This window comes from Maylandia zebra, linkage group LG9, assembly GCF_041146795.1.
Source record: "Maylandia zebra isolate NMK-2024a linkage group LG9, Mzebra_GT3a, whole genome shotgun sequence".
In the NCBI taxonomy this organism is placed as follows: domain Eukaryota; kingdom Metazoa; phylum Chordata; class Actinopteri; order Cichliformes; family Cichlidae; genus Maylandia; species Maylandia zebra.
This window is the reverse complement of record NC_135175.1, coordinates 34,446,007-34,472,060: the sequence shown is the minus strand read 5'-3', so window position 1 is coordinate 34,472,060 and position 26,054 is coordinate 34,446,007. Positions and strand designations below refer to the sequence as shown.

Genomic DNA, 26,054 nt, shown 5'->3' with positions numbered 1-26,054 from the left:
ATAACCACTACACTGTGAAACTGTGCCAACTTTAACTTTAGCATTTTATGCATCCATGAAACCAGGAGGCGGCCCGACGTTTGCTCCTCAGTGGAACATCTGCTCCACGTGTCTGAAGTCACATTTTTGTTAGAAAGCCCGCTTTCACTGGGCTAGTAAAAGGTCTTTTACTTGGGAATTAATTTAAAACAAGATAAATAAATCGTTTGATGATCAATTATTCATTTATTAAATAATTTCAAGCAGGATACCATAAAAATGTGACGATTGAAGACACCAGCCTCTACCCTGATAGTGACTTTTTTAATACACAGACATGTCTTTGTCCAGAATATAGTGATATAAAACATTAAACTTTCATTAATCACTTACAAAGTCTACGCATTATTGTTTTTTCCTTTTACACACACGGGTTATGTTTAGCTACTGGATAGATTTGTTGCTGACGTCACGTTCTAAAAAAACTAAATAGACAAATTTTATATATTAAATGTTCAAAATCCTTCATCAAATAGCTTCAAATGTACACTCTCCAGCGGCATGTAAAATATACACAAAGTTACAAAACCCCCCCGTCTCCTGCTACAGTCGGAGGGCCCAAAACTGGTGAGACTTCTCATGGACTCTGGTGTCGTCATGCTCCCGCACTCCCCTCCAGCTCCCATCTGCTAAGGCCACGCCTAGATTTATAATCTCATGAATTATAAATTCCCACAAATCTCTTTTTGTGACTTTGCTCTGTCATCCTTGGTGTCAGCTTTTGACTTCCGCCGACTTCTCTCGTTTCCTCGCGTCTTTATTGCCTTTTTTCCCTCTTCCTTTTTAAACGCTTTCTCTTTTTCTCACGTTGTTTCTCTTTTTCTTTGTCTCTCATTGGTTTTTCAGTGCGTTGATGTGAGCGCAGATCTTCAGAGCAGGTCCCAGTTTTATGTTCATGCTGGTCATCAGATGGTCCTCGGTGAGCAGCAGCAGAGCCTGGCCGTCGATCTCCTGCACCCGGAAAGCCTCCGCTACGTCACTGCAGCCTGAAACAGCAACGCGGAGAGTTTAAAAACACTGACGGTGTCTGACTGAGCAAATGATTCTGTTCAGTCACACAGAAAGTAGCCATGGCCCTGACTTTAGTCACGTATAACGATCTAAACTCTTGACTTTTAATAAAAACACCTCCAAACTCCTGCAAAGTTTAGTCTGTGGGGATTGACTCTGTTTTGGAGCCTCGAGTGGACATTAGAGGAACTGCAGTTTTCCCCTTTCACTGTTGCTGCTGTCCTTCTGTCACAAGTCACTGCTCTGCTGTTTTTATATTAAGAGCTTTTGGTGTTTTCATTCATCAGTATTTTGGTGTACAATATTCTTATCATCCTCTTGATGAAGCACACCCCTGATGCACTCATGTCATCCACAGCTTCCTTGTTTATTGTCCATGCTACGCGAGGATAGCTGTAACAACGACATCTAGGACTAGGATTAGGTATTACATGGTACTGATGGTACTTGACTGTGTTCAAATCCTTTAAAGACACACTGCACACTGTGCTGAGATATGCTAATTTTGGCTAATATCACTTTGTTTGTGCAGAAAAGCTATTTAATGCATTCAAACGTGTCAACTTTGGGATTATTTTGTAGATTTAACTAAAGAAGTGGGAACACGTGATGTGTTTGTATGACTTTTTGTGGCTAATAAAAAAATAAAGACACCATTTCAAATTAGATTTTGGTGGCTTTCCTGTGAACACATTTTTTTAAAGGTTCATAAACTCGACAACTAAATGATTGGTTGGTGGTTTTTAGGCCACATGATGAAATAATGTGATGCAGGTTCTGATAAGAACCTTCAGCAGCCCAAGTTCTACCTGAGCCCTTGTTTGGTTCCTCAAATCCTGATCGTGTGGGAGGAGTTTGTGGACAAACGACCCAACAAACAAAGATTTGGTTTGTTACAGTAACATGTTTCACACTGTTCATCCAGGATCGTTAGCCAACAATCAGTTTATCCACTTTATTTCTAACAGAAACTAATCGGGATAATGTTTCGACCAGAAGAGATCTGCATAACTCTAAGATCCACAGCTGATCTTCTCTTAGAAATAAAGTGACAGTGATGAATATTAAAGGCAGCTAACAGTGTTTACTACAGAATCATCTGTCTCATGTGAAACAGAGGTTCAGTTTCTCTCCCAGATGTTTCACAGCAGTCTCGCTGAGTCTGACGGTGTGTGGTTGGAAGTATTCTTCACATTACTTCACTCAGCAGTTAATTTCAGCATTTTGCGAAACCTTTAATGGGACTTGGGGGATACGAAGAAGCTGTGAGCGCGCCTCCGTCGCCTGCTGACAATTAAGACACGGAGTGTGGCGTAAATCAAACCGACGGTTCTGAGTTAAAGGTCCCGGGAGAAGCTCTACGTGTGGGGCATCGGCTCATGTTTACCTGGCAGCGTGTGGATGAAGGCGGTGACTTCCTCCACACTCCACTGCGAGGGGGCTGGCTTAAACGTGGTGGTAGGCGTGGAAGTGGTCACGGCCGGCGCCGACGCCCTCCTCGCTCTCCGAGCCGCCCGACGCTCCATCCTAGCCGTCATGGCGACAGCGGGATCTTCCTCTCCTCCGTCATCGTCTTCCTCCTCCCTGCCTCCACCTCCCACCATATCGTCTTCATCTTCGTCCTCTTCTGCCGCCGCCGCTTTTTCTTTTCCATCTTTCTCCCGCTGACCGGCGCTCCACAGATCACGAGGCTGAAAGGAAACAAAGCGTGTAAGAAATGTAAAAGCCAGGAAACGTCCTGCCTGATATCAGCAGTTCAGGGGCTGCTGGGGTGATAGTGTGGGGCCCTGCAGCACCAGCGCAGCATCATTTAAACCCCACACTCCACCTCAATCATCTCAAACTGGTTACTGGGCGATCGTGGCTCAAGAGTTGGGAGTTCGCCTTGTAATCGGAAGGTTGCTGGTTCGAGCCCCGGCTTGGACAGTCTCGGTCGTTGTGCCCTCTGTCAGTGCGCCCCAGGGTGGCTGTGGCTACAATGTAGCTGCCATCATCAGTGTGTGAATGTGTGTGTGAATGGGTGGATGACTGGATATGTAAAGCGCTTTGGGGTCCTTAGGGACTAGTAAAGCGCTATATAAATACAGGCCATTTACTTGTATATGACTCCACAGTCACCAGCTCTCACTCCAGCAGAGAACACGTGGGATGTGGTGGAGCGATAAATATGTAGAAACTGTGTGATGCTATCATGTCGACATGGACGAACACCTCAGAGGAATCTGTGAGTTATGAGAAAGTTCTCGACTCAAACGCAGTTCCAACTCAGTACAAGGAAGGTGTCACTGAATAAAGTGGCTGCTGGCTGCATAGAACTTAAAACTGAGCGTCTGTTTTCTGTCTGTCGGTGGAGCTTCCTGATTTCTCGGCTCTCTGCTGCCCTCTAAAGGCCGTCGGCTGTCACTGAACCACAGATGGCTTCAAATGGCTCATTTCATAAGACCAAGTCTAAAATCCACTGCACACGACTAACTGAGCTAATGTAGTTTTACACTACTAAGTATTTTTAATTCATGTGTTTGTTTCAGTTTAGTTTCAGTGTTTTTTAGTTTTTCTGGGACGAAATTTAAAAAGTTTACAAAAGATATGAAGCTACAAACGCAGAGTGGCGTTTTTGTAGGAACGTAACCCATCAAATAAACATCACAAAGATCAATAAAAGCATAAAAATGTGTTTAATATTTGGAAAATCAGCCTCCTGTAATACAGCCGGTGCATGTGTACGGTCACATTCGGCTCGTGGAGGACTTCAGGAGCTCTAACTTCATTTTCAGAGTGTGGCTCTTTAAAACATCTCAGCACTTCTCTGTTTGCTGTTTTTAAGCTGTTGGCGAGTTCAGCGTCCCTACCAGCCGCAGCAGCAGGGGTTTCCCAGGGACTGACTCCGCCCGGTTGAGGGCAGGACGAGGCTTCTCTGACCGGCTTCCTGCGCTGAGAGCTCGCAGACGCTTCGTCAGTCGAACGTTAAACCTGAGGGGGGAGGAGGAAGGGGAGAAGCACAGAGACACGTGGTGATGTTTCCTCGTTCTGCTGCTTTCATTCACACTCGTATCTGCATCTGACACCTGCGCGCCTCCACGCAGGCCACACACACCACATCCTGTCACGCTGCTGCTGCGACAGCAGCACCCCTACGCTGTGTAAAGGTCCCGTGACATCACAGCTGCCCTCTTTAGCGCTTAAGCCAATGAAGCGAGGCCTTACCCGCGTGCACAGGAAGTGGAGCAGAAGCGTTTGGAGCGCATGAAGTTGTGTGCGTGGCCCCTCTTCCCGCAGAACTGGCAGTGCAGCACCGTTCGGTCTCTGTGGCCCGACCCTGTGAGAGGGACACAGTGGAGGTGAAGCTGAGAAACACAGAGTCTAACATGGTTCCCACTGCTAGTTTAGAAGACTAACAGCTCCCACATTTACCACATCAGCAGCAGAGTGACAGACGTGAGCAGAGCAGGATTCGGGCATGTGTGGGGTAAACGTCAGGTTTACCGCCGAGTTTTCAGGGTATTAAAAGTGGTTGACTTCTTAGACGTCTCACACACACTTTCACTGCACAGTCCCAGGGCTGCTCTCAGCTTGTATTTAGTGTTTAGCCTGTTCATGTGTTGAATGAGCCCCAGTGCTGCAGGTGCAGAACATGACGGGACAGGTTTACAGTGGTGGGCAGAGGCTGTGCCACAATGCAGGAACTCCGGTTTGGTTCACTGTTAGAGCCTGCGGACCAATCGCTGCGTCAAGACAAGAAATAGAAGATCTCTCACCGTTTTTAGAGAACATGCAAAGACTTTGTCCTTGTTTGGTGTGCAGCCACGAGAAACCCTTTTTATATATTTTCTTTAAGCCTAATTGATTTTCCTTTAATATTAAACTTACTAATCTTATATAAAAACTGCAAGAATTATGTTTTTATTCTTGATTCAATCAGGTCCATTTTAAGCTCTGCTCTCATTTAAAGTCTCACAGCTGCAGGGAAAATGCGTCACCTGCTTCTGTTTTGAGTTTTCTGGGATGAATCTTTGTTGTTGATTTGGTGACAGTATGACGTGGGTGCGGCTGGTCTATTCTGCAGCTCTTACCAACAGTACTTTCATGCATCGAGACTTCAGAGCAGATAAACGAGCAGATGTGAAGTTTAAAAGTTAAACTGCTCCTTACTGCTCCCAGGGTCGTCCGTGTCTCCTCCTTCCTCTTCGTCCGAGTCTGTGGAGTGCTCAGTTTGTTTTATCGTTTCCGTTACAGGCAGCGCCGCTTTCCCATTGGTCCCATTCACTTCCTGCGGTTTGGGCACCTGCACTGGAACCAGCAGGGATGAGCGGTTCACCTGGACCACAGAAATAAGGTGAGTATAAATGCACCGCCTGTGGCTGAAAAGGTAATCGCAGTAAGGAGGGAATCCGTTTACATCCACCCAGAACTTATTCTACGTTCATACACGAGAAAGGCTTTGAGTTTTTTCCCCTTTTAGTAACAAAATTTTAATATTTGCCGTCTCTAAGAAAGGGAAACCCAAGAAAAGGTGATAAACTGTAAAACCCAGATTGAACTGTCAGCTGAGCCACAATTTATTTAGGAAATGCTTAAATAAGCCTGAGGAGATTAAACACCAACTTATTTCACACTAAAAGCATCAAAACCTAAAATTCTAACTTCATTTTTTCTGCCTTTGTGATGTAAAACAAACGTCTCCTTACAGGAAACGGTTGGAGCCCCTCCTGGATGACAAATCCCTCCACCAGGTGGGTGAGAACCTGCCGTCCCTCAGGCCACGGCCTTGGCTCCCAGGGGCTGCTCAGTGATTGGCTGAAGCTCTCTGACTCGTCCTCCAATTGTCCGAGAGGCTCTGCCTCAGTTTCCGTGGGGGGCTGCTGCTCGCCACCTGCTTTGTCCACCTTCGCTGGCTCATGCTGCGGTAGGCTGAGGTCAGTCGGGAGGGCGGTGTGCGCCGGGAGGAGAGGAGGAGGGTTTTCTGCCGAAGGAGTGGTGATGGGTGAGGAGGGGGGAGACTGAGAGGAGAGGCTGGACAGCGCTGTGAGGAGCAGAGAAAGAAAAAAGAGTTGACTGAAAATTAAAAGGAACATGTTTTGAAAAAAGTATTGATTGCATGAAGTTACAGCCGAAAACAAAGCAGGACACTAAAGTTCACCAGTGAGCAGCAGGTAGCAGCGAGCCTTTACTGCACCAGACGTCCCGTGAAGACAGTTTGCTCAACAGCTCAATTGCTTTGTAGCCTGAAGCATCAGAAGCTGCTGCTGGCTGCACACTGTGCACGACCATGTGTGCTTCTCCAGGACGAGCGGAGCAATAACAACTAATCATGTGGACCCTTTAAGGGAGCACAGCTCGGACAGATGAAGCTGTGGAAAACGCTTTAATGCAAAGCCTCGTGTAAACACACAGATATGAGCACTAAGTGTTGCTGCGTCTGAGCTGTTCACGGTACCTGACTGATTGTCGGACTGGGTCGACATGTTCTCACAGAAGTCCTCCTGGCTGACGGGCTGAAGGTCTTTCTGAGGCTCTGGCAGCCTCTGACTCTGGGCAGAGGCTTCGGGGGCTGGAGCTGGCTCTGGTACCGGGACTGGTGCTGGAGTTTGGACTGGAAGTGGAGTTGAAATGAGACCCGTGATGGGTTTTGAGTCCACAGTGGAGTCTTTAACAGGATCAGGCTCCGGGATAGGGTCCGTGTTGTGGTACTGATGGGGAAGCTGTGCCGTCTGGTTCTCAGACTGGTCCATTGGAGTCTCTCCTTCCTCTTCCTCCTCCATCTTCTTGTCCTTGCCTTCCTCTCTCCTCTCTCTCTCACTTTGGCCTTCTTCTGTCACTTCCATTTGATCTTCCTCTCGGCTAACTTCCTGCACCTCCTGGTTGATTTGCTCCTCACTGGGCTCCTCCTCCTTCACCTTCTCTCTTTGGTCATCTTTCTCCACTCTCAGGTCTTTAGCAATGCTTTCCTCATCTTTGTCTTCCTGTCTCACAGCTGCAGCTCTCTTTCTCTGCTCTTCAGCCTCCTTTACCTCCACCTTCTGGGTCAGATTTTGCGGCTGGGGCTCAGCTTGACTCTGTGGAGAGGCTGGACTCAGAAGGGATGGAGGTGAGGGCAGAGGAGAGGTGGTTTTTGGCAACGAGGGGTTTAAAGGAGGAGGAGGAGGAGGAGGAAGGACGTCTTCAGTGCTCAAAGTCCTCTTTGATTGGGCGGAAACCTCAGGCGACTCTGCCGCTGGAGGCGGCGGCTGCACCGAAGCATGCGTGTACGTTCCCGGCTGTGGCTGGCGACCCGAAGAGAGGGCGATGATCTGAAGCTGCTTCGCTGCAGACAACGAGCGCTCAAAATGCGGCACAGCTGACAGAGCGCTGGAGACAGATACCGGGCTGTGAGTTAACGGACAGCTCTTCAGTCCCGCCAGCGGCCGGCTGATGGAAGACGCCTGGCTGGAGGGAGCAGCAGCGATTGGTTGGAGGGCCGAGGTCTGTCGAGGTGACGCCGCTCTGTGACCGTTAGGAGAGTGAAGTCTGGGTCTCAGAGGGACGGCTCGAACCGGAGAATAGAGAGCTGTGGGAGACGAGCATGAAGAGGAAACCATTAAACTATGAGGGATGGATATGACTAATAATGATCTGATAAATGACAGACTGCCACTCGTGCATGTTGTTTAATTCTCATGTGCTTCACTGTAATCTGCTGATGCACAGCAGGCTGCAGGATTCAGGGTGTTGGCTGAAAAACTTTCTCACATTAAGATTTAAACATTTCCTTTCAGTGGCTCCAAAAACTCTGAATTATTTAGATGATCAAATGCAAATTTTATTATGTTTTTGTTTTCTAATTTTCATCTCTCAAGGCTGCAAAATATATCAAGACCCATGATTCAATTTACTTTGTTCTGCAGCACAGTGCAGTTTTCTTCCAGTGATTTATGAGTTCAGCTGCAGACAATGACGGCAAACATGCTGAAAACTGACTTGTTGTGTTCTGTGAGGGTAAACCGAAGCTCTGACGTCTCCGGGTAATAGAGAGGAATTATTTGGTTCATAAGTCACTGAAATGAAACGGTACACAGGACCACAGCAGTGCAGCTAAAGACGGCTCTGAACAGCTAAAAGCAGTAAGTTTGTCCTTTCTTGTTTTAAAAGTAACCAAAATTAAAATAGTGAAAAAAGAAAAATATCTATTTAAAAAATGTAATTCTTTAAAAACTGAAGACAAAAAATGATTGAAAGTATAAAACGCTCATTTTGAAACAATTTTTTTTAGTTTACTCACTGCTTGTAGAAAAGAAAACTAAACATGCAATCTCACACCACAAGTGTGATTGTTGCTAACACCAGACTGTGGCTTGCTGCCAGAACAGCTGCAGAGAGATGCAGACGGCTTTAAACTGCAGGCTTTTATTTTGAAAGGTTCAGAGTGTTGATAACATCCAATATGTCATTTGAGGCTTTTATTTTGTGTCTTTTATCCTTTCTTCACCTCAAACCCGTTGCAGCAGATGGCTGCCCGGTCCTGAGGTTTCTTCCTGTTAAGAGGGGTTTCCTTCTCACCAAGTGCTCGCCTACAGGGATTTGTCTCATTGCTCAGGCTTCTCTGTATTATTGTAGGGTCTCTACCTTACAATATAAAGGGCCTTGAAGCAACTGTTATCATTTTGAAAGCATACTGGTCTTCCACTGATGGCTTTTATTTTGAAACTCTGAACCACACCTCCCTCCAGTCCCCCCGGTTAGTCACTGTCAGGGTGAGAGCTGGATCCACCAATAAACTCAAACAGGATCAAATATAAATAAAACATCAGCTGACTGAAAGTGCAGAATTATAATAATTTATGATAATATATTAGTCACTATGTAAGACCCTCACATGGAGGAGCGTACTCATCCGGCCTCATCACACCCTTCAGGGACCTACTTGGAGGCGGCACGGCGAGGTGTCGGCTGGGCGTGGTTGGACACTCCGTTGCTGTGATGCTGGACTGAGGTCGCGGCTTGAGAATCGGGAAGAGGGGGACTTGAGGTCGAGAGAGGGGAGGCGGGGCCGTGGCGTTGGGCTTGAGGCGTAGGGAAGGAGGGATGGCGAGAGTCCCGGGGGGAGGAGGCCTCAAGGTGAGACTCTGGAGCTGGAAGGGACACAAAGATGTTCAGTTAGATCCCACGAAGGCGTTGGCTATCCAGTCACAGCTTAGCAACTGTTACCAGCGAGGGCGGGTATGTTACAGGCAGCAGGAAAAAAGCTCTCTGAAGCAGATTTAGTCTTAAACGTCGGACATTTTCGTAAGGTGAAAATAAGAAATACAAAAACAGAAAAACAAGATCACATTTCCTATTGATGTGGGTCTGAGGACCAACTGTGGAGAGATCGTCCACTGATCCTGATCCCAGTCACAGCCGTCTGTTACAGTCAACGTATGAGAGGAGTGTGTTTCACCCAGAAGGAATTATGGGTAGTAGTTGAGCCTGGCTATCTCTCATATACCAGACTTTGTTGAGCTGGCACGCATCCCACACGCTGACATAACCCTTTCATTTCTCCAGCGAACGATCAGAAAACAGATCAAACATCCAGGTCTCAGAGCCGGGACACGCATGCGCACGGCTGCTCAAAGAAACCAGATTCTGCTTTTAGATCGCAGCACTGGGACGGGGTGTAAAAGGGACTCAGGGCAGTTTTTACCACAGCTTGAATGTGTTCTTCACGTGTGCGTCTTTTGTAGTTACGGAGACTAAACATGCTAAAAATGCCAAATTTGCATTTCATTAAATGACTGAAAGTTACTGAAAAAAGCAGCTCGCTCGCTGTGCTTGCTGAGCTTCGCGTGTTTCAGACGACTGTGTAAAGAAGTCAGCTTTTTGCATTTACCGTCTAAGGTCAGTTCAAAAGATGCATTCACGTGCATATAAAGACATTTGCTCGGCTGCTCACCTGAGCCGAGGCGGGGTTAGAGGAAGGAGGAGAAGTGGAAACAGAGGAGGAGGAAGAGGAGGAGCACGGCTGGGGCGGCCGCATAGCAGATGTAAGAATTAGCTGCAGGAGAAAAAGGAGGAAACAGGTGAAGGAGGAGATGAACAGAGGAGAGCAGGACAAGCACAGATGTTTGTGTGAGACATAACTGAAGCATCTTCTTGGCCTTTGCTTCCTTTTAATGACCTGATAAAACACCCATAAACATAAAGGTTACTTTTTCAAACGGATCAACATCAGATTTGAACCCTCACACAAGAAAACTGTGAATTTTGCTGGGGACTATTTTCTGCGGTGGATTAATACAACTGCGAGGCAGATGCTTCATATTCAGTGTTTTTCAATGTTAAACAGACTTTTTTACAACACATTTAAGTGTTTAAATCCAGGTGGCAGATCTAGATGATGGAAATGATTTGTGAGATTAACCATGGTTTAATATTTCACCGTTAAAAGAACTTTTATGAACAGATAAATAACCTTTAGTCTAAAATAGGTTTCTGTGCAAATAATCAAATGATGTCAATAATGACAATTTGATGGTTTTCACAGATGTGTAGTTTTGAGCTCATCAGTCACAATCAAGCCGCTTTGCTCTTTCTATACATGAACACTCATAATATCTGGGGACCGTTCTTTATTGAGAAACAGAGTTTACTTTGTTTCTGTCGCTCAGGCTCAGTCTGACTCTTCTTTAGCTGAGCACCACCGTCTGCCATCAGAGACATGATCAGAGCAGACACAAAGATTCAGTATGTGGAACACTGATAATGCAAATAAGACATGAAATCATTAAAGCTGTGAATTCATTTATCTTGTTGTTGACTTATCTCTACCATGGCGGCTGCACAGCACTATGTTCTTAGTAACTGCAGTTGCAGCAGTGCTCAGCTCAAGGATGAAAACAGATATATTTGTATATTTCTGACCTGCAAATGTCAGTGACAATGAAACACAAACATATGCATTGCTCAACTTAGTGATGGGAGTCAGGTACTAGCTACATGCATGCAGCTATACACAGTCAGCCAATCACAGGGCAGCGTCTCTATGCATGTAGGCATGTAGACACGGTCGAGACGACGGGATGAAGTTAAAGCTGAGCATGTGGAACAAAAGGTGATTTAAGTGACTCTGAATGTGGCGAGGTTGTTGGTGCCAGACGGGACGGTCGGAATATTTCAGGATCTGCTGGGATTTTCCCACCGAAAAAGAAAATATCCAGTGAGCAGCAGTTCTCTGGGCGAAACGTGCCTCGCTGAGGTCAGACGTCGGAGGAGAAAAGCTTCAAGAGATCAGTAACTCAAATAAGCACTGTGTGGCGAGGCGTGGTCTGCGATGCTGCTGCAGGTGAGATGGACGCACCTGCGCTGATCTGCAATCACACCTGTGCTGTTGTCATTAGTGGTTGTTGGTGGTGATGTGTACGGCTGGCAGCTGTTACAGCAACCGTGTGAATATTGTAAGAAGAAAGCATGCTGCAAAGCATGAAGATGCACCCGGGCCTGCTGTGGGTTTGTTACACACTGGTTACAGCCGTAGCAGAAGAGCATCTCTGAGCTAACAGCTAGTCCAACCTCAAACCACACGAGTGTCCTTTCTGTCAGCTACGAGAAGCCTGAGGCTACAGTCCACACAGGCTCCCCAAGACTGGACAACAGAAGCCTGGAAACATGTTTCCTGGTCTGATGAGTCGCGACTTCTGCAACATTAAGACTTCAGTGTCACCATTTGGCCTAAACAACATGAAGCTTCGTGTCAACTGTTCATACTGCTGGTGGTGAAACAGCTTGGGCCTCTTAGGCTGTGGTGTTTAAATGATGCTACCTATTGTTGCTGAACATGTCCATCCTCTTATCGCTACACTGTATCCATCTTCCAAAGGTCACTTTCAGCAGGACAACAGGGCTCAACCTCGTACTGGCAACGTGTACCTCATGAAGTGGCCTCTGAGTGTATAATGTGTACTCTCTGCTGTAAATCAAAGATTTGGGGAAAATGTGGTGCTTCAAGATTGTTTTAAACTAAAACTTCAAACACATAATCTTCTCCCAAACAGGTAGTATGTACATCATCAGTTACCATGGTGATTTAGAGAGGTAAAGCACCTCTGTAACACTTAAAAGTCTGACTTTAAGCTCAACACGGCTGCCTTAACCTGGTAACGTTGCTTCATAGTCTGTGTTTTCAGACTGTTTCAGATCACGTCTCACAGGGTTTTTGGTGCAGTGCATTTCATATCATTTACATCATGTTTGTGTTTGTTTAGTATTCGGAGAAATTTCTGCTTTGAAAGCTTTGAAACGTCTGTTTTCAGATTTGTTTGCAGCTTTAAACTCTGAGCTTTTCCTGCCAACTGGCTCATTTTAATACTCGTCATCCTTTCTGCAGCTGCACACTCTGTCCTGTTCACTGTGAGCAGCAGAACAGAATGCATGTGGAAATATATGAAAGTGTGTGTGTGTGTGTGTGTGTGTGTGTGTGTGTGTGTGTGTGTGTGTTTACCATCTGAGCTCTAAGCAACACTTGGTCTTGGCCTGTCCCTTTGAGACCTTTTCCTAGGAGCAATGTCTGCTGGGACACCTTGGGATGCCTGACAGGGGAGGGGTTCTGATTGGTTCGCACAAGACCAGGTGTGCCCACAGGAGTCTGTGATACCTGGAACAGAGGCAGGAGAGGGGGGAAGGGAAGCAATTAAGGCAGTGCTTCAGAGCAGGGATGACTTTTTGTGATATTTCCTCGAACAGCAAAGCAGTCACGAGTGTGTTTGGGTGGAAACCAAAAGAGTAAACAATGAAAATGTCGAATTTTTAATGCTTCTTTTCTACAAAAAAGAAAAACACTAAATGAATACTTTAACAATGGACAGCTTCATCCAAGCAGATTAAACTCTCTCCACCAGGCAGCTCACATCTGTTTATAGTTCTTTAATCTCATCTATCAGGTTTAATTTAAAGATTTGAAAAACTGGTTTGTAAAATTTGTTGTCAGAAACTGTTTGGCATGTTTTTAGGCAAAGGAGTGGATTTTAAATCTGAAGTTCAGACTTGAATTAAAGGGGTTTAATAAAAGTATTCCCTCAAATATTCAGGAATTACAGCCATTTCAATGCACAGTCGCCCATTTTCAGAGGCTCAGAATTCATTAGACAACTGTTTAATATGTTTTCACGGCCACCAAATGCAAGTGTTTCATTTGCATTTGTTTGCTTTTTCAGAGGAACTCTCAACACGAGGTCCGAATAAATGTCAGTGCGAGACAAACAGGCCATCACTCGACTGAAAGTCCAAATAAAACAAATGAACCCATCAGGCAGAAAGAAAAAATCAACATTGTGGTGCATCGGCCAGCTCAGCAACACTACGAGACTTTAAAGACCACAGAACGCTCTCAGGGAGGATCATCGTCACAGGGTTTACACCAACAGGGTGCAAACCACTGGTTACACTCAAGAACAGGAGCCAGACTTTACCAGAAAACGCGCACGGCTGGCAGTGGAAGCAGGTCACGAGTGTTTACTGATGATGCGATTGCTGATAGAAGCAGCGGGATGAGCCGCGAAGTGTACGGGGCTGTAGCCTCTGCTCAGATTCAGACAAACGCTGCAGGGCTGATCGGACAGAGCATCGGAGTGCAGACGGACAATGAGCCGGACCACAAAAGCGACCCAGTGCAGAGAAACGTGATCCTCTTCAACGGCCACGTCGGGCACCTGATCTCAACCCGACACAGCAGCTTTTCAGTTACTAAAGGAAGAAAGACACAAACTTACTTCTGTTGAGCTTCGAATTAAGCGGAAAGTCTGAACTTCAATCACAATCGGTCGATTGTTTCATTTAAAATCGCAGCGGTGGCCATCGGGTATCAGTAACTGTCCTTTTCTGTTGCTGACATCCAGCTAATGACAAGTTCTGAGAACAGCTTCAGAAAAGCCGGGATTGAAGTTTCTGATTTCGTGCTCATCTCAAGCTCGTGTCTTTAAAGCTCTAACGTGAGGAACCGCAGACTGTGCAGCTTTTTGTATCTGGCAGCAACGCCTGCATACAGAGTATGAACGCCAGCGTCTCTGTGGCTCGCTCACAGTTCAGCCTGTTTACTCACTGAATTAACAGAGAGCGAGACCCGAGTGTAAGGATGTGAAACGCACTCAGATGAAAGCAAACAAAGAGGAAACTGTAACCCCAAACAGTCAAACACTGACCCAGATGGAGCCTGACAGGTGAAAGGTCCGAGGCTTCGTCTCACGAGCTGTCTGTCATTCTTACATTTAGATTATTCACACCTGATCTTTCTTTTTAAATCCGTTTGTTCAGGTCAGCTGTCGCTTTCAACAGTTGTTCCAACATTTAATGAAACTCAGCTTAAAAGATTCTCACACACCACGTGTCACAGAAATATGAATAAAATACAGATTCGGTCATTTAAGCAGGTTGACTGTCATGTGCTGTACCTGCATTTTTATTTACTGTAGCTTCACTTTATGGATGAAGCTTGCTAACAAAGCTAGCACTAGCTATCAACTTTGTGCACCTTTGCACCAAATCCAAAGAGTGAAAACTGTGATTTGAGTCTTCGCTGTGCGTTCTGTAAAGATGGCAGGTAAACATCACGAGTGCAGGAAGGCTAGATAAAACTTTGAGCTCAAGCTGTTTTATTTACATCCGTCCTCTGCGTCAGGCTCGTCTTCTGAGATTAAATTACTGCGTCTTTTTTAGATGAAGCTAAAAATGATTTGGTCCTAATGTTATCAGCCTGTTGAATGACTGCTGTCAGTCTTATGAATACAGCCAGTAGGTGGCCTCCTCCTTATGTAACCCAGAGACTGTGCATAAAAGAGGCATCACAGGTTTTCTTTTCGAAGCCTCAAAGTTAACGTTTTAGCCACTGTCATGGTGGGATTCTTGGATGTGGTCATGAGAGGGTGGAGACGTGCGTCCTTATTCTGTATGGGTGCAATGTGTGAACACAGAAAGAGCAAAGATCCAATACAGACAAACTGGACAAACTCCAGCAAAGTGTTTCTAAATGAAAGACGTGTTCCTGTTTCTCTATGTGGGGGTCAGTGTGTGACCTTTACCTGTCTGCCAGGTGGACTGGCTGGCGTGTGAAACGGTGTGATTGGCGTTGAGGTTGCAGAGAGGACCCTAGCGCTCCCGTTGGTCAGGCTGGTGGAGATCTTGGCAGACATGGTGGTGTTGTTGTGCGTTGCAGAAGAAGTTGGAGAGGATGAGAGGAGTGGTGAAGGAGCGGTCGCTACGACAGGAGAGGAGGAGGACGAAGGGGGAGGGAGAAGGGAGGGGGAAGGGGGGGTTTGCACGGAGGAAGACATTTTGGAAGAATGGTTGTGTCGGGAGTATGTGCGGAGGGTGGGGGCAGGGGTGGAGGTAAGTTTAGGGGGAGTCGGGACGAGGACGTGAGGAGACGGAGCGCCTGCCGTTGCTGCTGCCGCCTTTGGTCCATGGTTTGTGGTGATGGAGGGAGCGGGAGTGAGAGGCGGGGGAGGGGAGGAGGTGGTGGGTGTCAGCGAGGGTGCGGGGGAGTCCAGGAGCATGGGGTTGGGGGTAAGCCGAGGAGGCGTGGGGGTCGGAGGGGTGGCGGAGGACTCAGCGGCGGTCGGAGGGCTCGTTCCATTGGTGGCCTCGCCGTGATCTGATTGGCTCTGCCGAACCAGCTCCCTGTCCATCCTTCAACACTGAAGCACGCTGAGACAGACAGACACACAGACACACAGACAGACACACACACACACAGACACACAGACACACAGACAGACGCACAGACACACAGACAGACGCACAGACACACACACAGACACACACACAGACACACAGACACACAGACACACACACAGACACACACACAGACACACACACACACACAGACACACAGACACACACACAGACACACACACAGACACACACACACAGACAGACACACAGACACACACACAGACACACACACAGACACACACACACAGACACACACACAGACACACACACACACACACAGACACACAGACAGACACACAGACACACACACAGACACACACACAGACACACAGACAGACGCACAGACAGACACACACACAGACAGACAGACACACAGACACACACACAGACACACAGACACACAGACACACAGACACACACACAGACACACAGACACACACACAGACACACAGACACACACACAGACACACAGACACACACACAGACACACACACAGACACACAGACACACAGACACACACACAGACACACACACACACACACAGACACACAGACACACACACAGACAGAGGCACAGAGTTAATTTGCATACTTTGCATTTCCAGTTCCAGAGAAAACAAACTCACTGCAACATTTGTTCTCAGAATTAACACAAGACATGGAAATAAGTCCTAACGTTCCTCGTGAGGATTCATGATCAGCGGGGGAAGCCTCGGCGCCACCACAGACGAGCTGGAGGCCAAATCTAACAGTTAAGAGCCCAAAACCAACAATCGGCACAAACACGACCTCATGTTAACCTGTTCTGTACAAAGCTAGCAGCGAGACACTCCAGAGTGATGCTGAAGCAGCGTCACAGCTTGATTTTCAAGTAACAAAAGCTGGAACGGGCTCGTGCATTTCTAACCACATTTGTTCCAGCACAACGTCTTGATGCACGCTCAGTCATCCAGGTAAGCAAATCCACAAAAGTCCCAACTGTTTGGGATTCCTGCACAACGTTAAAAAGCCTCTGGTTTCAGTCACGTTTCAGGATACAAGTTTTCATCTGCCTCACTTTTTCTCCTTTCTTCTCTACCTGATCCCATCCCCGGTGTCCTCCTCTGTCACACCAACCCTTTTTCTCCTGCCTGGCAGCTCCATCTTCAACCCTTTTGTTCAACATGTCCAGTCTTCCCTCTCTGCACGCGTCCAAACCATCTCAGCCTCGCCTCTAACTTTGAGCTGTCCCTCTGGTGGGTTTGTCCATCTTCAGCCTCCTGTTACATCACAGCAGGTCTCACTACTGTCTTGTAAACCTTCCTTTTCACTCTTGCTGCTTTCACACATCACCCCTGACACTCGTCTGCCTTCACTACCTCATTCGTATTGATTTGCATTGACATATTCTGGTCTTAAAGGATGAAAAACTGCTTTTTGAGGGTGGAACAGTTGGTGGAATAAATCTGGACCTGACTACAGTTCAAGTCCAACACGACTGTTTTGATGTTTAAAATGTGTTTTTGATTTAAAACACAGACATGTCTCTTGTTCCTGGGTAGGAAGTGTTCTTCTTGCCTGGGAGGCAGAAGGAGAGTCATTAATATCTATTTGCAAAAACTTTGCTTTTGTGACCCATAATTTAATTTGTAATTACATTTACAAATGTCACTGTCATCGTAACAAAGACAAAGTCTGCCTGAGAGACACTCTTTAACCCAATGGTCCTTTTGCAATCAGGCTTTAAAAGTTAATGCAAAATCTTGCAAAGGGTTATGATTAAAAGCCACCTGGTTATGTTTAAGCAATAAAAACACTCAGAGTTTGAGTGGACAAACAAATTTGCTGGTTTGTCTCCAGGAAAACAAAAAAACTGATTTTCAATCCCTGAGGTCTGGCTGTCCAGAAGTAGAGTCTATCAGCTTCATTCTTATATTTAAATAGGTTAGTGAAAGAAAGATGGTCCGCGTGTTCTCCTGATTAACACAGAGATTCGAGCAGACAGGTACACGTCAATGTACTTCTGATATTTTGTTAAGCAGCACATGCAAATGTGATGCTGCTGCTTAAAGCTGTAATTAGTAGCGTAATAAATGACTTTTAAAGCAGTGTAAATACACCGATCAGCATGACATCAGGTGAGGTGAATAACGCTGACTCTCCATCATTGTACATCAGGGAGAAAGTGAACATTTTGTCCTCTAAGTTGGTGTGTGAAGCAGGAAAAACAGACAAGCATGAAGATGTGAGCGAGTTTGACAAAAGGCCAAACTGTGACGCCTTCTTCTCTGAAGCTGCAGGTCCTGTGGGGTGTTCCCGGTCTGCAGGGTCAGTCAAAAAGTGGACCAAGGAAGGAACAGCAGGGAACCAGCGGCACGGTCATGAGCAGCCAAGGCTCATTGATGCACGGGTGAAGGCTTGCCTGTGTGGTCTGATCCAACAGAGAGCCAATGTAGCTCAAAGTTCATGCAGGATCACACAGCATCACAGTTCGGTGCAGTCCAGTCAGGGCGCCCATGCTGACCTCTGTCCACCTCCAAAACCACCGACAACAGACAGGTGAGCATCAGGACTGGACCATGAAGAAACAGAAGAAGGTGTTCTGGTCTGAGGAGCCACGTTTCTTTTACATCACATGATGGCCGGATGAGTGTGTTGCTTATCTGGGGAACACCTGCCGCCAGGATGCACTATGGGAAGGAGGCAACGTTCTGCCCAAACATCGACACGTACCATCCTCCTAAGCACTGATGCAGAACATGTACACGCTTTCATGGAAATGGTATTCCCTGATGGCTGTGGCCTCTTTCAGCAGGAAAATGAGCCTGGCCACAGAGAAAGTGGTTCAGGGATGGTGTGAGGAGCACAGCAGTGAGTTTCTAAGGCCCCGAACAGAGGGTTTAGAGGATGCTGATCCACAGCACACATTCAGGAGTCTAGAGGAGTGCGTGCCTTTACGGGTCAGGGTTGTGTTGGCAGCAAAAGGGAGACCAACACAATATTAGGACGGAATGCCTGAAATCTGAGTGTTAAGTAATGCATTACTTTGTAACAAAGTAATGCATTACTTTGTTACAAAGTAATGCATTACTATGTTACAAAGTAAAGAGAGTTTGAGTTCTGAGCGTAACACTGAAACAACTGGGGAAGTAAAAACACAGAAAACAACTGCAGAAAATTATTAAAATAAGTGTTTAAAAAGCACTTTGAGTAAATAAAGCCCAGGTTAAAGCATCAAATATACACAAGCACTCAAAACTGTCTTTACAAATCTAGGCTGCTGACATTTTCTGAGTATACATATTATAACATTTGCTAAACAAAGGTTGTATAAAGTCCACTTAACTCTTTTTTTCTGCTTTGATATATTAAGTTCATGTGACTTTGTTCATGTTGACACTATTTCATCTTTTTAGGCCAGTTTTTAAAGTAAAGGCGACTCTGATTCACCTTTTTTGAATTTTTGGATGGAGTTAAAGTTCGCCCCTGAGGACCTGCTCACGCCTCGCCCTTTAAAGCTGAACACTCGGCTGCATGAAACACGACACCCTTAGTGTCAACTTCAGCCGTGTGTTTTGGATTTGAGCCACTGCAGCAGTTAATCTGAACCGTCGCTGCAAAACGAAAACAGAAAAGCGTCTCCTGATCTCCATACTGCAATCTGTAATTATTGGATTATCTGACCGCAGACTGCATCAGTGTCCTTAAAACACCGTTACCTGATTCATTTCTGTCACTTTTAAGCCAAAACTTCCAAATATCTTCTGGCTTGAACAACTCAAGTATGAAAATTTACTTCTTTTCTTTCTTATTTTTGACTTTTCTGACATTACATAGAAAAAACCCACCTGAGCAAACCGTCTACATGTTAATCAGCAATGAAAGCAACCATGCTGCAGCTCACGTATCTGCAACTGATGCATCAGACCCAGGATCCGTGAAGTTTTCACACCCGAAAAGAAAACAGGAACAAGAAAAACAATGACCTTTCCACCAAGAAGATAAACAAAGTTGGTTTATCCTGTCGACGCTCAAACGTCCCTACACGTCTTCAGAATAAGCAGACAAAAATGACCGGTTTGTTTTGTAAAGCCGGCCTCCTTCCATCATAAACAAAGAGCAGAGAAACGTCCTCCCACCAGCCGAGCCCTGATCCTCCACATGTCAGTGCAGTGAGCGAAACTTTATATTATTCAGAGACATGCAAATGTTACAAAACTGGAGTTTGCATATATTGAAATGATTTAAATGTAATTTTAGATGATGACCTTGCCCAGTTTGCTTAAAGCCTTGCTTAAATGCTCCTGTATGGAGTAGTTACAGGGCACAGGTGGGACACGTGCCCCTCCACAGTTATTTAGAGCACAATTATCTCGTTTCAATGACAACATGAAAGGAGCAGAGGGAGGTGTATAACCACAAAGGAGCCGTGAGGGAAAAGGAGGAGGAGGACATCTGATATCACAACATTTACTCTGGTGATTTTAGTGACTTTGGTCTGAGTGTTTCAGAAGCTGCTCATCTGCTGGGATTTACGCACACGGCCGTCTGTAAGGTTTACAGAGGAAGACAGAAAAATCCAGCGAACACAAGACTGTTGGGTGAAAATGGCTTGTTTGTGTCAGAGGAGAATGAAGAGAGTAACTCAAATCATCACAACTAAGTTATGCAGAAGAGCAGGTGTGAGCGCACAGCATGCCGAACCTTCAGCAGCAGAAGACCACACCTGTCAGGCAAGAACAGGAAATGTGGACCAAAATCTTTGAGGGATGTTTCCAGCAACTTGTTGAATCTGGGTCACAAAGAGTCAGTTCAGCTGGTCTGAGCAAAGTGTACCTAATGATGTGGCTTATAGGTGTATATATCTATGGTTCCTGCTGAGAGCTGTTACCTTCCAGAGTGTACAGAGATCAAAATGAATGAATTCATCATCGATGTGAATATGTGACGCATTTCAGCTTCAAGTGAGGAGCAGCTGCATATTTAGACGAGTTTCCCATCATTTGTCTACTTCCACAACTTTTCACAGTTTTTACAGGAACTGGCATGTTGGTGTGGCAAGGAGAATGGGAAGTAGGGTGGAAATATATTTGTCAGTTTAGTTTTTGAACATTTTTGACTTCTTGCAATTTTCCTCTTTTACACACGTCTTGCAGTGAAGCCTGGCTAACAGAGCTATTGTAGAAAGATTTACTGCAGCTGAGAGACTTGAGACAAAAACCGAAGCATTGATTCAGCAGGGATTATTTTAAATGACAGAAGTTGTTAATTTTTCAGCAGAATGTTGCATTGTTATTGTGCCGGATTTTTGAGTTTTGTTGCTGCTGTAAACTTCCCCAGAAAACGACTGAATCTCAAAGGTTCCCGCAGGAGGATCCACCTGGCTTCGTTTATAGTCACATTACAGTAATTTGTAGTAACAAAAAAGGTGCTTTGGGTGCTCAGCTAGAGTAGATAAGTGCTAAAGAAAGCCACACCTGTGATAGCGGTTATAGTCAGGTAACAAACATGTCATATCTTACATAAATATGTACTTTTACCCACAGCAGGTCTCAAAATCCCAGAGCCACGTTTTCCGACCTTGGTGTCTGTCACCGACTTTTAAAGCCAATCTTTCACATTTCCTATAAATGTGCTATAAAGTGGGCCACATATATGTTACAGAGCAGAGCACATGTTATGATCACACTTTAGCTGTGACTTTGTTAGCTTTGTTTTACTCAGTTCAATTTTTTAAATTAGTCTTTTTATTTCTTTGTTTTTGTTTGCTGCTGGGATTTTTCCCCTTAAATAAAACACTCGAGTGTGCAGTAACACTGCTAAATTGACATTGTTGTTGTTGAATGCCCTCTCGGTTTCTAGTAGGTAACTTTTCATGCAGCAAGAGTGCAAACACTCTGCAGGTTTTTCTTACTTCCTTTACTGTCCGAAGTGTGGCCTGAAAAACCACAGAGGTCCCGGTGTGGTTCCAGGAGGTCCCCCAGCTTTCTATTAGTGTAACAAGAATGATAGTTTTATATTCACATTGTGCTATTTTGCAGCTCTCTGGCTGGGAGCCCTTATTGTACCCGTGATGTTATTTCTAGTGTTCAGCGCAGTAACTGTTAATAGTGCACAATTTAATCTTAAACCCAGCTTTAACAGTTTTACTTGTTTTGTATTATTTCACACAGTAACGACTGTCCCCCAGCCTCCAGCAGCCACGTTTTGGGTTGTTGTTTTTTACAGTTTTTAATCTTGTAACACTGAATTGTTTTTTCTCTGTAAGCCAGAGAAGCAGAGACACAGAGGGCTACAAGACATACGGGTGAACATGGAAGTGAACTGTGAGCTGGCAGCTGAGCAGAACGCAAACACCTCATTAGATGACAAGAACTGAAACTTGATTAATGTAAAGATAAGATTCTACCAGAAAAACAAAATTAGAAAAGAAATAATTTCCCAACTAAAAGACGACTAATGCACCTCTTTATTTTTATACTTGCAGCACACAGCTGTGGTCAGATGTTCACAGTAATGAATTTCATGGTCATTTTAGGTGTTTGATGATTCTTTGAGCTGTTTTTGGTGGAACAGCATACGTCTCTAAGAATTGGGGGAATAAGTTTGAATTTATTTCAGATTTTCTCTCATCTAAGGGGCTTAAATATATAATTAAATGTCTATTAGCTAGTTTTACTTTAACCAGGTGCTTTGGGTAAGCATCAGCAAGCGTCTGGCATCATTCCTGCTGCTCAAAATGACCACGACATTAACGTCCATAATGAGTGTCTTTCAATCTCAGAATAATCCTTCTTTGTCTCACTGTGGCCTTGCTGTGGTCCCTCAGCCACCGCCTGTCTGAAATAAGTAGTTTTAGAAAAAACAAAACATTTTAGCTCCTCCTTAAAGGGTTAAGGCTTTCTTCTGATTGGCTGTCCGTTGTCAGCGCGGGGCAGGAGGGACTGCTCTGTCTGAGATGTCTATATTAGAAATATCCTGTCTCTATTACATCATAAATATCTATTGTAGCCATAAAAATGGTAAAAACAGAGTGCTTCGAGTAGCTCGAAGCCCGAGCTTTTGGCTCACAGGGAACATACACTGACTTGGCCGTATTCAATCTGCACATCCACCTCTGGAACAGCAGACATGTGAGAGGAAACAATGAGGAGGTCGGGTCGCCTATAAGGGTTTGAATACTCCTTTAAGCGCAGCAGCTGAGTTCTCTGGCAGACACAGAGTCCAGCAGCAGTTTTTTTCTCTTCCTGCATTTAGCTGATGATTAAAATTCAGTCATTTTAAAAGCATCCTCCCTTCACTTTCATATTAATATTCACTTAAAGATGCACACTGTTGTATTTATATTGATCACAGCTAGCTATAACATGACCAAGTTCCACCCTTACTACTTCCTGACTGACTGTTGGCTGTGAGGCCCACAAACTTACTGAAAAGATTCCCGGCGTACATGGAAACATCTCTAATTCAAAGCAAGTCAAAGACTCTGGGACATTAAGTCAGCTACTGGAAACAGTTATAAAATGAACTTATAAGAACAATATAAATCAACACATGCAGGAACAATAACATTTACTGCCAATAACAATGCAAAAGTGTCACATGGCTCTGTGCTTTCGTTTTGCTGTCCAGATGTGGCAACCACAGGGGCCCCAGTGTGGTTCCATGAGGCCCCTTTTTTCTTCTAGTGCAATAAATCCTGTGAAAACTGATCATGTTGAATGAAAATCTAACCGTTATTGATTTATTTACCATCACTTTTCACACAAAAAAGTCTGATTTGTGTAACTAACACGCCCGACCTAACAGAGGAATAAAACATTGCTTTCACCAACAACTTTGTGCCACCTTTGCAAATACACAACTCCATAACTAACAGGTTTGTCTACGTTTTTATTTCTTTATTTTGTTTTGCTGTTCAAAGTGTGTAAGTGTGTAGGAATCCCACAGCACATCTACTAAACTACGTAAGACTTTCTGTCAGATTTCTGAATAATTTCCTCTTGAGGTTTTCATGTCATCGAGTCATCAATGAGTTACGATGGACACTTTACATGGTTCGCCTTGTTATTGAGTCGTTATCCAAAAAAGTGGCAGGAAGAACCACATGAGCCCCAGGGTGGGTCCAGGAGGTTCCCCTGTAAGATGTTTATTTTCTAGCATCTGTACTCAATATAAACACAGTATTATTATTATGGAATATATGAATTGAAAATCTGTTTTTTGTTGTCTGACCAACAGTACAGAACTCAAAGATTAATATCCAGACAATCAACTAAACCACCACCTTCAGCTGAAACCAACAAATTTCAGTGTGTTTGAAGAAGGATTTAAATGACTGATGTGATTAAGCTAAACTGACCAGCCAACAAGATTAAAAACCCTGTGCTGTCCAAAATGTGGCCCGCTGAACCACAGGAGCCCCAGGATAAGTCCAGGAGGTCTCCCTGCAAAATATATTTCCTCGTAGATCACAATCTGCACTCTTGTGCACTCTATCGTTTGGACAAGGGAAAGATATCATAAGATATGTAGATAATTTCTTCAGTCTATCACTTTGTCTATCTTCAGTCTGCTTCAGCCTCAAAAATCCATCAAGAACTCCCAGAACTTGGTTTAAAGTCTGTAAACTCCATGTTTTATTATATGAATCATCCAGAGCTCAGTTTAACAGCAGAATGAAAACATAAAAACAACTTCTTTTATCAACTCGAACCGACAAATTTCTGCTTAAAAATGACACGAATAACTCTGATATTACCCTGAAAGCGATTAGTCTCCATTTAGAACCAACGCGTGTAGTTTATCTGTGTGCACTGTATACAGTATACACGAGGAGCCTCTGCTCATTGTTTGAAGTTCAGAAATGTGGAGATCAGGGCGCAATAAGGGCCAAGATCTTCTGGGAAGTCGCTTTTCTGGTTAAAATGGGAGCTGAGCGTGCGGCCAGAAGTAAGCTAAATTCACGCAAAACCACCACGCAGGCAGGTGCTCGTCCACGCACAGCGGGCAGATGCTGACATCTGGCCCGCAGCCTGTTAACTGAACGTGTCCGCCTCAGACGATGGTGGTGATAGCAATGAGCCACAGTGCACAGTGACAGTTAGGCCAGAGATCATACATGTGACTATAAAAAAGAAAAAAGAAAGATGGAGACAGGCCTTCACAGGGGAGAAATCTCACGATAATAACATTTTGAAGAATTGTCATGTCCACGTTGCGCGTAAAGCGCTTCGCTCGCCTACCTGCTGAAATGCTCGACGTCCTGCAGGTTATTCCCGCTGCCGTCCATCCGAAAGTGGGCGCATGTTTGGAAAGTCCGTTGCTGTGTTATCTGATGAGCGGCTCTGGGCTTTTTCAGCAGGGTCGACAGGCTCAAATGGGCGTGTGTGAAGCTTCACTTCCTCGTCTGACAGCGCAGGGGCTGCTGAGAAGTGCGCGTCACCCTTCCCCAGACAATAATTTCCCCGACCTCACCTCTATGATTATCCGCCCTCTGCGCCCACCGAGAGCCCAAAACGCAAAGTTGCAGTGCAAGACGGGCCCGTTTATGATGTGCAGGGGCTTGTGTGTGTCTGTGTGTGTGTCGCACTTTGTTTAGGATTTCATCACATCCTGGGCTTTCCTCCGCCGTAGATCCGGCCTTCGCAGCGGTTATGGAGTCCGTCGTCCTCCGCTGTGCCACCACCGTCTCACCTCCCGGGTCTGCGGTGGGAATCAGCCCGGCTCGGGGGCACCGTGTAGCGGCTGCGAGGGGCCTGGTTATTCCGCTGCTGGAGAAATGCAATGGAAGTGCAGTCGTTGCAGGGCGGCAGATGCGAGACAGCACCACTCAGAGCTCAGGAGGACCGCAAAGACGCCGATATACAGCCGTGCATGCACGCTGCACACTGTAACACAGTTTGTACCAGCGCAACAGCTCGATGTGTTACTGTGAGAGCAACACTGGGAGCAAAGACGCGGTCAGAGACGTCATTGAGGGGCACGAGGTGCTGAAAATGCTGTGAATCCAACATTTCGCATTAGAAAAACTGCAGAACAGGTAAAGACGCATAAACTCTGGTACATCTGCTCATGCAGTCCGAGCGATGTCGCTGATTTAATCCAGAATGTTGGCAACTGTTCGATATTGGCTCATTCTCCATCAAATCACCCAAACTTGAGAAAGGTTCCCATCCGACCACCTCAGGATCCGCCGATATTTTCCTTTTTACGTTACCTTCAGTATTTTTATGAAGCCATGTAAAATACTGACGGTACAGTCCTAATATTTGCCTTCATATTATAAATATTTTCAGAGTTCATAGATTTGGGCTGAAATTTGGTGATTTTTAACTATTTTCCCTTCTG

At 45.3% G+C, this 26,054-nt stretch overlaps 1 protein-coding gene across 3 annotated transcripts; it reads right to left on the bottom strand.

Annotated features, from left to right (window-relative positions):
- Nucleotides 1-205: 205 nt before the first annotated feature.
- Nucleotides 206-25,737, bottom strand: LOC101484965 (uncharacterized). 3 transcript variants are annotated; one of them, XM_004572912.5, is made up of 12 exons: nucleotides 24,950-25,737; nucleotides 15,075-15,699; nucleotides 12,503-12,655; nucleotides 9,959-10,060; nucleotides 8,900-9,155; nucleotides 6,485-7,594; nucleotides 5,736-6,070; nucleotides 5,200-5,365; nucleotides 4,255-4,366; nucleotides 3,900-4,020; nucleotides 2,438-2,741; nucleotides 206-1,025 (listed from the first exon to the last, which is right to left on the bottom strand). In XM_004572912.5, the coding sequence occupies exons 2-12, from the start codon at nucleotides 15,678-15,680 to the stop codon at nucleotides 871-873; spliced, it is 3,420 nt and encodes a 1,139-aa protein (XP_004572969.3). In that variant the 5' UTR covers nucleotides 15,681-15,699; nucleotides 24,950-25,737; the 3' UTR covers nucleotides 206-870. The 3 variants fall into 3 exon arrangements, with proteins under 3 accessions (XP_004572969.3, XP_004572970.3, XP_004572971.3); XM_004572913.5 differs by having other exon boundaries at nucleotides 8,948-9,155; nucleotides 24,950-25,735; XM_004572914.5 differs by lacking the exon at nucleotides 9,959-10,060 and having other exon boundaries at nucleotides 24,950-25,734.
- Nucleotides 25,738-26,054: the final 317 nt, after the last annotated feature.

Excerpts from the sequence above, each read along its gene's own strand:
- LOC101484965 (XM_004572912.5), bottom strand. The coding sequence starts at position 15,680 with ATGGACAGGGAGCTGGTTCGGCAGAGCCAATCAGATCACGGCGAGGCC. Across the intron at positions 7,595-8,899 it reads GGATGAGTACGCTCCTCCAT|CTCTCTATTCTCCGGTTCGA; the intron begins GTGAGGGTCTTA and ends CGTCTCCCACAG. Across the intron at positions 5,366-5,735 it reads AGGGGCTCCAACCGTTTCCT|GTGAACCGCTCATCCCTGCT; the intron begins GTAAGGAGACGT and ends TCTGTGGTCCAG.